Genomic DNA, 15111 nt, shown 5'->3' on the forward strand with positions numbered 1-15111 from the left:
GGTAATTGCAATTGTTATTACAAATTGTGGTAATTATGATGATGATGATAAAAATTGAAATAGTCAATAATGATGCTCCTGAAACAGTGAAAAATTCTCAAATCTCAATTATTAAAACACACCCAGGATATTGTGTTTCTGTCAGAAAAAGATATACATAATTTTCAAAAGCCATTCTAATGAAGTTTGTTTGATTAATGGCTAATTGCATCTGATTACTACATATGTTATCACTTGAGGTGGATTTTAAAATGTGTGTAGAAATCCAAATATGTAGGAACAAAATATACTACAACATATTTGAAATTTAACAGCAAAATCATCTGTTGAAATTACTATTTTTGAAGAGCTTTATATAAGAGAACTATAAAATTGTTGCTGTAGTTTTTAAATTTTACTACCATTTGAATATCCATTTATTTCCACAGCAATATCTCCCTGGATAGCAAATGACAAGATCCCCTTTCCAAGTAGCTATGGGGATAAATATTATACTTTAGTAATATTTAGTTTTCCTTCTGTATTTGTATACAAGAACTGTTTTTTGAAGATTGTCTGAAATTGGAAACAAAAACATTTGCTTCCTCAGGGATTGAAATGATATTCCATACTTTGAAATCTCTGGAATTTATGTATATTTATGTGTTATTGGTATATTTTATATTCACAAATAGAGATGGCCTTTAAAAATGTGAACTTAAATATTCTTAGCACTTATTCTTGACTTGTTATATTTGTCATTTTTCTCACTTCAAGTGGCATTTAAATATGCTTAGCCATAGATTTCTAAATTTTACTTGAGAAATTTGTATTGTAAATATAGCAGTACTTTCTTCATTTTGCTTATTTCTAAGTGTCTCTGTATGTGTATTGGCATATCATCATCCCTTGTTTATTAAAGTTTAGGCAACATTTTAAAAATGTTTATTTTTAAATGTATTTATATATTCTAATTGCTTTTCCCCCCCATTATTGTTAACATTACATATTACTTTATAATATTTACAGGTATATACTGTAATGGTTAGACAATCATATTAATTTACAAAGTGGTCCCCTCCTGTTGACTTTTGATGAAATTAGAAAGTACTCTGCTGGACAGATTTTCAGCTAGGAAACTTGACATAAAACAAATGTATTTTGGAAATAAGATATTATATAGAAACTATTAAAATTAGAAAGTAGTATTTATAATGTTACTATTTACCTCATATTCTCCCTTGAGTAGAATTAACATTTTCAAAATTTATAGTGAAATTAAAAGTGATTTATAACTAGGTTAAATGCCTTTATTGTTTTAAATTTTAAAATCTCATTGAGTGACATATTATTTTAAATAATAATAATCATAATAGTAATAATAGTAATACTTCCCCATATGGCTGATGTGAAAGTTAGATCTAGATAAAGCATTCAGTAGTTCAGGATCTATTACATAGGGTATTCACTGAACATTAGCTATGATACTATACTGTTATTATTATAACTTCCCTTTCTTTCCTCTTTTTTTCTGGAAGTCAACTTATTCTTCTGCATATTTACCTGAAAACTGTTTAAAATTATTTTGCCCTGCACAAAGTAAGCAATGCATATAATGCTTTAGGAAGTATTAAGTTCTATAAAATCCAGAGGTGAACATTAACTAAATGCAATGGATCTACATTTTTCAGTTACTAAATATTTTTAGAAGTAGCTGCTCTCATGGTTTAGTGAAAATACTCTATAGGAATAATTCAGCCTTCCAGATGATATAATAGCAGCAGATAAACTAACATGAGTATCAGAATAAATTAGGCAGACTTTGGCAATTCTATTAACAATATGGCTGGATGATGATGCTGCTTAGAATATTTGGGGAAAATTGAAGTTTTAAAATTGATAATTCTACCTTATCAATTTCCAGTATGATAAGCGCAACTCCAGGGTGTTTTTTTGTTTGTTTGTTTGCTTTTTTGTTTTTTTTTGGGGGGGGGGTGTCAAAAGAGTTCCTTTTTCTCCTAAAGTATGTTTTTTGATATACTTAGAGAAGACTAACAAGGCGATTTCCATTGAACTCTACCCTTTGTAAAGTGTGCAAGCACTTTTGAGAGCCAACCTAAAAGCCACATTTTTGTTCTTCAGTTTCCAAATGTGACTTTGAAGCAAATAGCTGTGGTTGGTTTGAAGCAGTTAGCGGTGACCATTTTGACTGGATATGGAGCTCCAGAAGTAACCTTTCTGCTGATTTTGAGCAACAGGCCCCTCCCTATGATCATACTCACAAATCTGCTCAAGGTAAGAAATAAGCAAAGGCTCTTGGGAATGACCTCAGTTCCCCTTTGGTCAGGTCAGAGAAGAGAAAGAGAAGCAGATCACACTCTCTGTTACCACAACAAATAGTAGGGCATTTGAGCATGATCAGTTACATTCATGATGTCTGCATGGGATTACTCCTTTATGGATGGTGGGAATAGAGCATAGATATATTTTTTTGGCTGAGTTAATTTAAATTACCAATCGTTTTGACATCCTTTAGACCTTGATATAGATCATAGTTTAATATTTATAAGAGCAAATTTGACTACCACTTTCATTAATTTTTATTTATTTTTATTGATTTTTTAAAATATATTTTATTGATTTTTTACAGAGAGGAACAGAGAGGGATAGAGAGTTAGAAACATCAATGAGAGAGAAACATCGATCAGCTGCCTCTTGCACACTCTCCACCGGGGATGCGCCCGCAACCAAGGTACATGCCTTGACCTGAATCGAACCTGGGACCCTTCAGTCTGTAGGCCGATGCTCTATCCACTGAGCCAAACCGGTTTCAGCACTTTCATTGATTTTTAATTGTTGTATGGTCTTAATTTTAGTCGGACATGGAACTTATTTAGAGTAGGGCTAAGTGACAGATGTCTCACTTTATAATCTAATAGGCTAACGTATACTTGTTTTTGTATACCAATAGGGCATTTTATGTTCATTCTGAAGAAAAGCAGCAGCTTGGCCCAAGTTGCTAAACTCCAGAGTCCAACTCTCAACCAGACAGGAACAGGATGCACACTTTCTTTCTGGTAAATATTACAAACAGTGGTTAGTTACCTTAGCAGTGCCTTGCTTGCAGGCATACTCCTGCATTTAGTAGATATTACTATTCACCCTTGGTTTTGCTTTAAAAATTGCTATTGCATTAGCTCCACATAATAAGCAGTTTACTTAAGAGCTTATTATCAGTGTTTGTTGTGTTCTTTCTTAAGATGAAAGGGCCATTTTTCCTTCAGCAGTAGATTATAACTTAATCAACACTGCTTCTTTCTTCTGTTCTGGACTAAACTCCTTGAGAAACGCTTGTAGGGTCCTGAGAGTCAGAGTGTGCACCTCAGCAGATAAGTTTTGCAAAGGTGCAGCCACAATTGCTGCAAGAAATAAAGGCCTCTATTAAGATGATTAATTATTTACTGTTGACTGAGTGAAGGAGTAAAAGTTAAATATGTAGTCTATCCCAGTAAACAATATCCACTTCTTTTGTTTACTCTTTTCCAGGTTTTATAACTATGGCCTGTCAGTGGGAGCAGCTGTGCTCCAGCTACACGAGGAAAATTCCAATGACTCCACAGTGCTCTGGAGAGTCTTATATAACCAGGGCAACCAGTGGTCACAGGCAACTATTCAGCTTGGGCGCCTCACTCACCCCTTCCATCTGACCCTAGAAAAAGTCAGCCTTGGCATTTATGATGGGGTCTCAGCTATTGATGACATCAGTTTTGAAAACTGTACCCTTCCTCTCCCTGCGGAGAGCTGTGAAGGGCCAGATCATTTCTGGTGTGGACACACTAAGGCCTGCATACACAAGCTTCGGTTATGTGATCTGGTGGATGATTGTGGTGATCATACTGATGAGGCTGACTGTGGTAGGTATATTTTTGTCCCTCTCCCACATTTGATAGTGATGATCGTACTTAAATTTACTGTTCTTGACCCAGTCAAGTCAAAGACACTAAACATCGTTCCAGGGTCAATGAATGTTTTGTGCGCTTTAATTAATCAGTTAGTCAAAGCCATCTATATGTATTATGTAGTTTTAGAAATTAAATACTAGTGATACAATGTTAAATACAACTATACAGCTTCCTTGGCTTCATGGCGCTTAAGGACTAGATGAGGAGAGATATTATTCAAATATTTAATAAACAAATATCAAATGGAAGTTTTGACAAGATTTACAAATAGGGGTTATGTGACTTGAGGGAATAGCGGCATTGGACTTCCAAGAGTGATTACTTAGCTGAGATCTGAAAAATGTTAAGTCAAAGCATGAAGAAGTCCCCGTATGTCACCGCATGGCAGAGGAAGATAGCTAATGTGTGGCTTGTGCAAGGAGAAGGAAGGAATAGGGTGCAAGGTAAGGAGAGAGGTGTAAAGGGCAGCCAGATTTGCAGGTCTTTTTAGTCCATGTTAAGGAAGTTCTTCCTTATTTGAAGGTTTTTAAGAAGAAAACTAATATAATAAAATTGGCATATTTGAAAATGTCACTATGAATATGGTGTGTTATAAATGGATTAGAGAAGACTGTATGTAGGCGATCCGTTAGGAAGCCATAGCGGTAGTCAGCAGGAGAGGAGTTGGCAGCTTGTCACAGTGATAAGGATGGAGATGGAGGGATTAAAGTTTTGGGAAATATTTAGGAGGGACATTTGATGAGGTTTTGGCAATAGGGAGCACAGAGTAAGGTGTCAAAGATAAGTCTGAGTTTATGGTTTAAATTATCAAAAAATTTATGTCTGATGATTGTGTAGCTCTTGAAATTTCATGAGCACAAGTATACTTAAATACTTCCTTATAAAGAAGAGGCCAGCAAGGCAGCTATTAGCATAGCCAGAACTTTTGTGCAAATTCCAAAATGGCAAATAAATTCCACAACTGAGATTTCCTCCCCTTTCAGAGCTCCTCAGCTGACTGTCTCACTGTGGCAAATTTACACAATCAGACATGGCAACCCCAACATGAGTCTACAAGACTATGTTTTCTTATTCCATTCTACCAAACCAGAAGGAAGGCTAAAGTGATTTGGAAGTATCCTATATAAACAAAATCAATGGTTTTAACAATGGCTATTATAAGAAGTGTTGCTTGTCCTACATCTAATTAATTTTTGCAAGTTCAGAAAGTCTTTTTATCTTTTTCAAGCTTTTCAAATTCCACTCTTTAAAAATTTTGCCCTGGCTGGGTGGCTTAGATTAGAACATCATCCTGTATGGTTCACCAAAATGTTGTGGGTTCAATTTATGGTCAAAGTACATACCTAGGTTGTGGGCTTGAGTCCCAGTCCAGATGCATATGGAAGCCTACCAATCAATTGTTCTCTCTCTCTCTCTCTCTCTCTCTCTCTCTCTCTCTCTCTCTCTCTCTCTCTCTCTCTTTCTCTTTCTCTCTCTCTCAAAACAACAAGGACATATCCTTGGGTGAAGATTTTTTTAAAATGTGTTCTCTATCTAAAAGTAACCAAATTATCCTCATACTTGTCAGTATTAACTTCATAAAATATTAATGACAGAAAACAGTAGTTGTTAACTTCATAAAATATCAATAAATTTCTTGTGAATAAATATTAATGACAGAAAATAGTAGTGTCATTAGACTGTCAGTTGCTCTCTCAGCAGTCCATCTAGACATATTACTGTACTACATAGAATACATTAGCCATTCTAAATCCTCACTATATTTCCTGAAGTATGTTTAGTGTCATGGTCTTTTTTAAGGGTCTAGCTACACATATTCCCTTTTGAAATGAAGACTGAGCATGTAGTCAGTATGAAGACAGGCAACATACAAATCTGTTGGCTTTCTGTAAAAAAACTCAGCAGCTTGACATTCTCCTTCTTCTCTACAGCCAAAGACTGACACCTGGAAAGTATACCGTCGGCCCCCAGTTCACATCACAGCTGGGCCTGATTAGTCACAAATGAGGAAATATCAAATGAAAGCTCTTCTTCCATTTGATATTTATTCACTTGGCTCCCTTCATTAGGTTTAAGCCCTGTTCTCTAGTTTTCATATACAGATGATTTGTTCTTGCCTGGCTGCATTTATTCACATATGCTTTTATTTATTGTTTGAGTATTTATTCACCTTTGATGCCAAGTACAGTTGAATAAAGGACAGCTGACATTTATTTTTTTAAATATTAAATTATGTAAATTAAGCTAAATGTGGAACAAAACATTAATTCTAATTCCAAATAATGTCAAATGTACATTCTGTCTCATTTATTCTAAAGAAATACTTGGTGTTGACACAATTTTCACATCTTGAAAAATATGTATATTCCGATGTTATCCTAGAAATGTAGGTATTTATTTGATTAGAGGCTAATGTTTCATAAGTAAGTGCTTTGAATTCTAGTGAGTGAGGGCATTAGAAGTTTCAAAGCTCCGGTTTAAAGGAGCTACCATCCAGTAAGTAGAAAAGATGACCACTGAGGAGACATAGCTAAGAATTAGTAAGACACAGGGCGTAACACTTGGCATATATAGAGATGGGGAAAGGGGTGGAATGCTTAGGGCTCACTGGGAAGGACAAACAGGAAGTTCATTTAATCTGGGAAACGTGAAGCTTGAAAGATAAGAGGAGTATAGATTTAAGTTTAAGTTAAATGAATATGTATTCAAGGATTTTGATTGGAGCAGGAAAAAGATAAACTGTCATTAAAGAATGGTCATTCTGGCACAGGGATGGAAGGGGCACTTGGAACTGGCACTTGGATGAAGCCCAAGAGAAGTTTCTCAGAGTGAGGTCTGGAAAATATCTGCTTCATATCATCGTGGGTGCTTGTTAAAAACACGGATTTCTGGGCTTCACCTGTATCTAACAAACTAGTACTTGGATAGGCTTTACTATTTAAGCAATTTTACCTTAAACCACAGAGAAGTCCAAGAGATTGACATCTATTAAAATATGACTATTTTCAGCTCTGCATGTTAGAATCATCAAGGGAGTTGATGAGGTATCCTGATGATTGGCTCTATCATTTAGACCAAATATACCAACATTTTTGGAGATGAATTCTGGGTTTTGTGTTTTCTGTGTATTTATTTATTTATTTATTTTTAATGCTCACTGGATTGGAACATTCAGCTAAAATTGAAATCCACTGAGCCAGAAGTTTGTTTCAGTGAGCCAGCTGTTGAGTTGTGATCATTTGCCTAGAGTTATAGTAATAGAAATGGGGAAGGGATGAGCATAAGTGGCATATGGAAAATGACCAAAATAATTCTACTTTCAGCCCATAAAATATTATTACTTGATGTGTTATCTAGAACTTGTTCACTCTTTTTAAAACGTTACTGTTGCATTTTTAGATTAAATTGCTTACTAATATCAACTACTATTATTAATCAGAGATATTTTTATCTTTAATTATCTTTTGCTATTATTTACTGCCAATTTTAGTACCTGAACTACAATGTAACTTTGAAAATGGAATTTGTAATTGGGAACAAGATACAGAAGATGATTTTGATTGGACCAGGAACCAGGGTCCAACACCAACACTTAATACAGGGCCAATGAAGGATAATACTTTGGGCACAGCTAAAGGACACTATCTCTACATAGAATCTTCGGAGCCACAGGCTTTCCAAAACACAGCTGTTTTACTCAGCCCGATCCTCAGTGCCACTGGAACAGAAAGCTGCACCTTCCACTTCTATTACCACATGTTCGGAAAGCACATTTACAGGCTGGCCATCTACCAGCGAATCCGGAGTAACAGCAGGGGGCAGCTGCTGTGGCAGATATTTGGGGATCAAGGCAACAGGTGGATAAGGAAAGACCTCCACATTCCCAGCAGGCAGCCTTTTCAGGTATGGATAATGGCGTTTATAATTGGAAATGCATCTTAATGTCTAAAGAATATGAAAGGTTGCTACATTTTTTTTAATTTAAAGCAAGTGGAATTTGATCAGAGTTACTTTGATATGCATTTATCATTTAATTAAGGCTGTACCAAAGCTTGTTAAGTTGTGTTTCTCCTTGACTAGCCCCACTACTGTTTGATTAAAATCTATAAAGGTGGACACATGGCATTGGAAACAGCTTCAGGGTCCTTCGCTTTTAAGTAATTGTTGTGCTGAAAAAAATCTGGAGGGAAAAAAGTGTTTGGCACCACCTGTGATATTCTGTAAAAAGCTCAGATTCTTAATTATGCTATGTTGAATAGTTCATCTAAATATTTCACATTTTATAGGTAGGCATTGAAAATCCAGGAAGAGTGCATGCTTTGTTGGAAAATCACACAGCTACTCTGGGGCAGAACTAGAGTTTGAGTCTAGGTCTCCTTACTACTGGTGAAATATTCTTTACTCTAATTCTCACCTGCCTTCTCCTAAAAGTCAAATTTACAACATCAAGTTCAAATACTTATGTGACTTTTACTGGCATATACTCTGATCTCTCAGCAATTTCCTGAAATGAGTAAGTTAGAGATCTCCTTTGTCAGTTTTATAGGTATGAAGAAATAACTTAGGAAAAATGTAGCTAATTTTCAAAATATATGGATTCTGTAAAATGGTACCTATTTCCTCCCCACTTTTCCTAAATATATTTTAGAGGGCATTTTCTGGTTTTCATGGTGCAGAAAAGACTATAACATAACAGCATTATGTAGGAGAACAATGGCATTTAGAGAATGTAATTTCTGAAGATCTCAATATTTCTTGGAATGTGTTTGGTGGTTGCAGTGCTGACCATTGATACTAATAAAATTATTTACTCTACTCTTACCAATAATATTCCATACTAATTATTAAATGGTACATTGGTGTTAATGAAATCATACTGCAGAAAAATCATATACAATTGGTTTGTATATGGACATAATATAGTATATCAAAATAACATTTCCTTTTTCCAAATGTATTTTCTTGGCTATTCACCTTTTAACTGGTATATTATTGCAAGTGTGGTTCTGAGAGTGAGATAGTGTCTGTAAGTCTGTGATCTAGGTACTAATATTGTGGGATACATTCATTTATGCCAAGCAGTGTTCCATTTATTCCAGTACTCTGCCACCAGTATAATGTTCTAACTCCATCCTTAAAATTTCTAACACAGATTACTGTGCTTGCTATCCTATATTGTTTTTGGATTAGCATGCTTAAAATTTTACATCCTAGACAGTTTATTTATAATTTCCTTTTGAAGAATTCTTTTTTTAATTCTTAAAAAGGTTTTTAAAAATTAATTTCAGAGAGAAGAAGGGAGAGGGAGAGAGAATAGAAACATTATGCCCCCAAACACTGGTCAAACCCAAAACCCAGGCATGTGACCTGACTAGGAATCAAACCTGACCTCCTACTTCATAGGTTGATGTTAAACCACTGAGCAACACCAGCCAGGTTGAAGAATTCTTATTGCTTTATCTAAGCTGGTTTATCTAACGTGTTAATTAAGACATTTCATTTTTTAAAAAGTTATATAGAATTTCTGAGAACTCACTGCTAATCCCTTTTACAGTATGCTTTTCAGAAAGGAGACACCTTTATTCCTCCTAAGTTATACTGCAGCTCAAAATTTCCATGAAAAGTCAATACAGCAAAACAAGTTTTTTATGGAACACTCTATGTGGAGGGTCACATTGACATTTCAATAAGGGGAGGTATTTTAGCCATCATCAATTGTAGCAGCTATTGAATGAAATAAGAGTTGTTATATCCATTTTGAAGAAAATTTAAAACCATAATTTCTAAAGAGGTTTCAACTCATAATACTCAGCATACTACTGACCTTCTGAAAGGACAATTTCTAACAAAGGAAACACAAATGAAATTCTTTGTCATATCTGATTTTACCTACATGTCATATTTTTCCTTATAGTTAAACGGGGTTGTACCTACATAATGAACAATAGTATTTCACACAAGTAATTATTACCTGATGTTGTTGGCTGCCTGTTTTATTGATGATGCAACATAAATATCATATCAGAACTGTAACATTTGAATACAATTTGAATTATTTAACATTGAAATTCATTCAAGCACTTTCTCACCAAGTATTTAAAGCCAAATGTATTCTCAAGCTTCCAGTGTTAAGAATTTGTTACTTCACTGGGTTTTCTATCTTACCACTGGACATACTGACAGAAAATGTTTTCTTATACAGAATTGAAGAAGAGAGAGGGAGAGAGATAGAAACATCAATGATGAGAATCTCCCTTTTGCTTTTCCCTTGGAAGATGAATTTCTTGGCATGGAGTCACTGATAAGTGTTACAGGAGCCTAGTTTAATGCAAGTTATTGATTATTGGGCACCACAGGAACTGACAGTCTTCAGCTCACTTTTTTCTAACATGAGTACTTTTTCTAAAACGTGTTTTTAAGTATGAGAAAGGCATGGGGAGGGGACTTAGTCTTTCAAAGAAAAGATTGTTTAGCTAGACCTCTTAATGCCACAGAACTTTCTAACTTACTCTGAAAGAATTCTGTTAACAATTCTTTAGGTATAAAGTAAAACAGATTTTTCCCAAGTGGTTTTGTCATGAAATATTTTTAAAAGTCTTACTCATAATTTAGGTTTTCATCTATAGAATATACTTTTACATTTTAAATGGTGCATAATATTTCAGATCTAGGGAAAAATGTTTCTGAAATTATGATGTATATTAAATAGAACCATATTTAATAATGTTAACTTTACCACATTTTTTACGAAATTATGTATAGAAAGGCTAAAAGTTTAATCACATGTGTAGCCTCATAACATTTTTCTTCAGGTTGTGTACAGTTGCAAGAATTTACATTGAAAAGATTTGGTTGACTAGCTTTTAGTCTGTGTAGTGACACTCCTAGAGTTGTTGCTTATTGAACAGCACAATAAATCTCCTCTTACAATCTTAACTTTCTCATATACAATCTTAAGCTGAATTCAGATATAATCACAGTTTATTATGTCAACACATCATCCAGTATTGATACAAAGTGATAAACTTGGTTTCCTGGCTGAAGAACAAGTAACTATAGAGGAGAAAAGAACAGGTTAGATGGAGGTTATTACAAGAGTGTATATAAGAGAAAACAAGTTTAATTTCTTAATAAACCCATTTTATATTCTTCTCTACTTGTTACAGATTCTATAATACTAAATTTTATCTAATATTTTGGCCCTCCAAAATTATAGTAAAATATAATTATGGGCCATTAAGCATTAGAAATATACTTTATATACAGAGGTGGCAAAAGTAGGTCTACAGTTGTATGTGAAATAGTTTATTCTTGTATTGTTATTTATTAATTATTGCATTATTTATTTGTATTAATTTTGCCTACCCCTGTATTATTTATAATATATGTGAAATATATATTATTATGGGTCATTGAACATTGCAAAATCATATATAGTAATACCGTGTTTCCCCGAAAATAAGACATTTTCTGAAAATAAGACCTAGAGCATGGAAAGATAAGACATCCCCTGAAAATAAGACCTAGCGCAACTTTGGGAGAAAAAATTAATATAAGACACTGTCTTATTATGGGGGAAACAGGGTATATGCTATAGTAGTATTCAAATCCTATATAATAAAGAGCTAATATCCTAATTAGACCAAACAGCAGAATGACCATTTGGATGACCTTCCAGACCAAGCTGGGGATGCTAGGGCTGTCCGAGGACACAAGGGGCTTCGCGGGCTGAGCCCTTTGGTGAATTTTGTGCTTTGGGCCTCTAGTATTTCTGTAATCCACGTTGGGAAAAACAAAAGACAAAGGAAGAAAGATTTGGGTTGTAGGCTTGAATTCTTTAAAATAGCCAACTAGTTGGTAAGAAGGGTTAGAAAATTATTAAGTATAAATGAATGCTTTAATTCCAGTATGTCCCTTATCCCTTCACAATCTTTGCCCTGTTTGGAAACTCCTATAACTATGTTTTTGTTTGTTTCTTTTCTTTTCTCCCTGGTGCTGCATATACAAGCCACTTGTACTCTTTCTTTTCATAGACTAGAGGCCTGGTGCATGAAATTCATGCACATGGGGTGGGGATGTCCCTCAGCCCAACCTGCACCCTCTACAATCTGGGACCCTGGTGGGATCTGGCCTAAATGGGCAGTTGTACATCCCTCTCACAATCCAGGACTGCTGGCTCCCAACCGCTTGCATGCCTACCTGCCTGATTGCCCCTAACTGCTTCTGCCTGCCAGCCTGATCACCTCTAACCACTCCCCTGCCAACCTGGTCACCCCTCACTGCCCTCTCTGCAGGCCTGGTCACCCCTAACTGCCCTCCCCGGCTGGCCATCTTGTGGTGGCCATCTTGTGTCCACATTGGGATAGCCATCTTGTGTGTTGGAGTGATGGTCAATTTGCATGTTACCTCTTTATCATATAGGATTATATAGGATACTTCCAAATCACTTTAGCCTGCCTTCTGGTTTGGTAGAAGGGAATAAGAAAATGCAGCCTTGTAGAATCATGTGGGGGTTGCCATGTCTGACTGTGTAAATTTGCCACAGTGAGACTGTCAGCTGAGGAGCTCTGAAAGGGAAGGAAATCTCAGTTGTGGAATTTATTTGCCATTTTGGAATTTGCATATGCTAATAGCTGCCTTACTGGCCTCTTCTTTATAAGGAAGTATTTAAGTATACTTGTGTGAAGCTGCCATATGAAGAAGTGTATTAGATTATCAACGTTAGATTATTTTGCTAAAAACTATACTTTTAAGAATTACATCAGATCAGAATCTTATTTAGACAGTAGCTGTGTATCTGGCTGGACAAACAAAAGTAATAGTTTATTTCCTTCTGATGTGCTCTTTATTCTCTACAAATAAATGTCTATAAAATGTCTTTCAAATGTGTTTTTCTCTGCTGTTTCAAACTTGTTTTGATCATGTGAAACACTTGAGATTTGCTTTTTCTCTGTAAGTTTTCTTTTTAACAGTATAAAATATTGAACCAAATAGTTTTGCTAGCTGATATTGATGACACATGATTTCAGCTTTTATTTTCAGTAGAAAAATCAATGCATCACAGCATTCACTAAGAAAAAGGTTTGGGACTCTTTGTAATCCTTTGTCAGGTGATTGCTTTATCTTGATTTATCCCTTTAAACTTTTTCTCATTCAGCAGAAAATATTGTATCGCTATCTGTGAAAGCAAACCGATCTATACCAATTTATACTCAGAGTGCAGAATCCTTCCAGAATTGTTTATGGAACATATTAACTCACAATAGATTAGAGACACAATATCTTTTTCCCCTCCTTAAACATGTCATATTGATGATTTTGGTTCACAACCAAATTTTTATTTTAAGATTTTTAGTAAAAAATATTTCTTTTTAAAATAAAAAGGGACTGTAGGTGATTTTTATTCTAATGCTTCCCAGAATTTCAGGGTCTAAAAAGAAATTCAGTGTTCTTAGTCTTAACAGAATTGTCCTTATGGCAGGATTGCCAGTTGGACCTGCTTTAGGAGCTATTTTGAAATTGTTTTCAAAACAGAAAACAGCATCGTCAACTCCTGCCAAACTAAAATTTAATTATAAACTTAAAAAAAAATCTTCACCAGAGGATATTTTCATTGCTTTTCAGAGAGAGTGTAAGGGAGGGAGGGATGGAGAACAGAAGGGAAGAGGAAGAGGAAAGGGAGGAGATCAACTGGGGAGCGAATCCACAACCCAGGTATATGCCCTTGGCCAGGATTCTCTGTATGTGCTCACATGGGGTCAATGCTCTAACCACTTAGAAACACCTGCCAGAGCTGATTATAAACTTTGAAAATTATTTTCATTTAAATGAAATTCATCATATGTCTTCCAAGTATTTTTTACCCAAATATACACACTCTCTCTTTTTTTTTAAACATGTTTGTTTGTTTTAAAATACATTTTATTGATTTTTTTACAGAGAGTAAGGGAGAGGGATAGAGAGTTAGAAACATCATTGAGAGAGAAACATCCACCAACTGCCTTCTGCTCACTTCCTACTGGGTATATGTCTGCAACTAAGGTACATGCCCTTGACTGGAATTGAACTTGGGACCCTTGAGTCTGCAGGCTGACACTCTATCCACTGAGACAAACTGGTTAGGGCTATTTATTTATTTTATTATTTTTAAAAATATTTATTGTTCAGATTATTACAGATGTTCCTCTTTTTTCCCCCACAGCTCCCCTCCACCTGGTTCCACCCCACCCCACTGTCCTCATCCATAGGTGTAAGATCTTTGTCCAATCTCTTCCTGTACCCCTGTGCCCCCTTTCCCCTGAGAATTGTCAGTCAGCTCCCTTTTTATGCCCCTGATTCTATTACATTCACCAGTTTATTCTATTAATCAGATTTTTAATTTGTTTGATTTTTAGATTCACTTATTGATAGATAAGTGTTTGTTGTTACTTTGTTGTTCATAATTTTTTATCTTTACCTTTTTCTTCTTCTTCCTCTTATTAAAGAATACCCTTCAGCATTTCATATAATACTAGTTTGGTAGTGATGAACTCCTTTAGCTTTTTTCTTGTCTGTAAAGCTCTTTATGTGACCTTCAATACTAAATGATAGCTTTGCTGGATAGAGTAATCTTGGTTGTAGGTTCTTGCTATTCATCACTTTGAATATTTCTTATAATTTCCTTCTGGCTTGCATAGTTTCTGTTGAGAAATCAGCTGACAGTCCTATGGGTACCCTCTTATAGGCAACTAACTGTTTTTCTCTTGATGCTTTTAAAGTTCTCTCTTTGTCTTTTGCCCTTGGCATTTTAATTATGATGTGTCTTGTTATGGTCCTCTTTGGAGTCCACTTATTTGGAATTCTCTGCACTTCCTGTACTTGTAAGTCTATTTCTTTCACCAGGTGAGGGAAGTTTTCTGTCATTAGTTCTTCAAATAGGTTTTCAGTATATTGCTCTCTCTCTTCTTCTGGCACCCCCATAATTGGAAGTGGGTATGCGTGAAGTTTTTCCAGAGGCTCCTTACACTATCTTCATATTTTTTTTTATTATATTTTCTTTTTGCTCTTCCAGCTGGGTTTGTTTTTTTGTTGTTGTTTTTTGGTTCTTTGTATTTCAAATCTTCAACTTGATTCTTGGGATCCTCTAGTCTGCAATTAAATCTCTTTATATTATTCTTTATTTCAATTAATG

The 15111-nt window shown here is 35.1% G+C and overlaps 1 protein-coding gene across 1 annotated transcript in view; it reads left to right on the top strand.

Annotated features, from left to right (window-relative positions):
- MALRD1 (MAM and LDL receptor class A domain containing 1) overlaps positions 1 to 15111 on the top strand; it is a gene marked incomplete at its 5' end in the record, with an annotated part of 553418 nt that overhangs the window by 130833 nt on the left and 407474 nt on the right. The window contains 4 exons of the mRNA XM_084867858.1: positions 2122 to 2274; positions 2951 to 3056; positions 3526 to 3893; positions 7432 to 7844. Coding sequence (XP_084723984.1) covers positions 2122 to 2274; positions 2951 to 3056; positions 3526 to 3893; positions 7432 to 7844 — 1040 coding nt within the window. The remainder of the gene's footprint in view (positions 1 to 2121; positions 2275 to 2950; positions 3057 to 3525; positions 3894 to 7431; positions 7845 to 15111) is intronic.

Source organism: Pipistrellus hanaki (genome assembly GCF_964339955.1).
Source record: "Pipistrellus hanaki genome assembly, chromosome: 1".
Taxonomy (NCBI): Eukaryota; Metazoa; Chordata; class Mammalia; order Chiroptera; family Vespertilionidae; genus Pipistrellus; species Pipistrellus hanaki.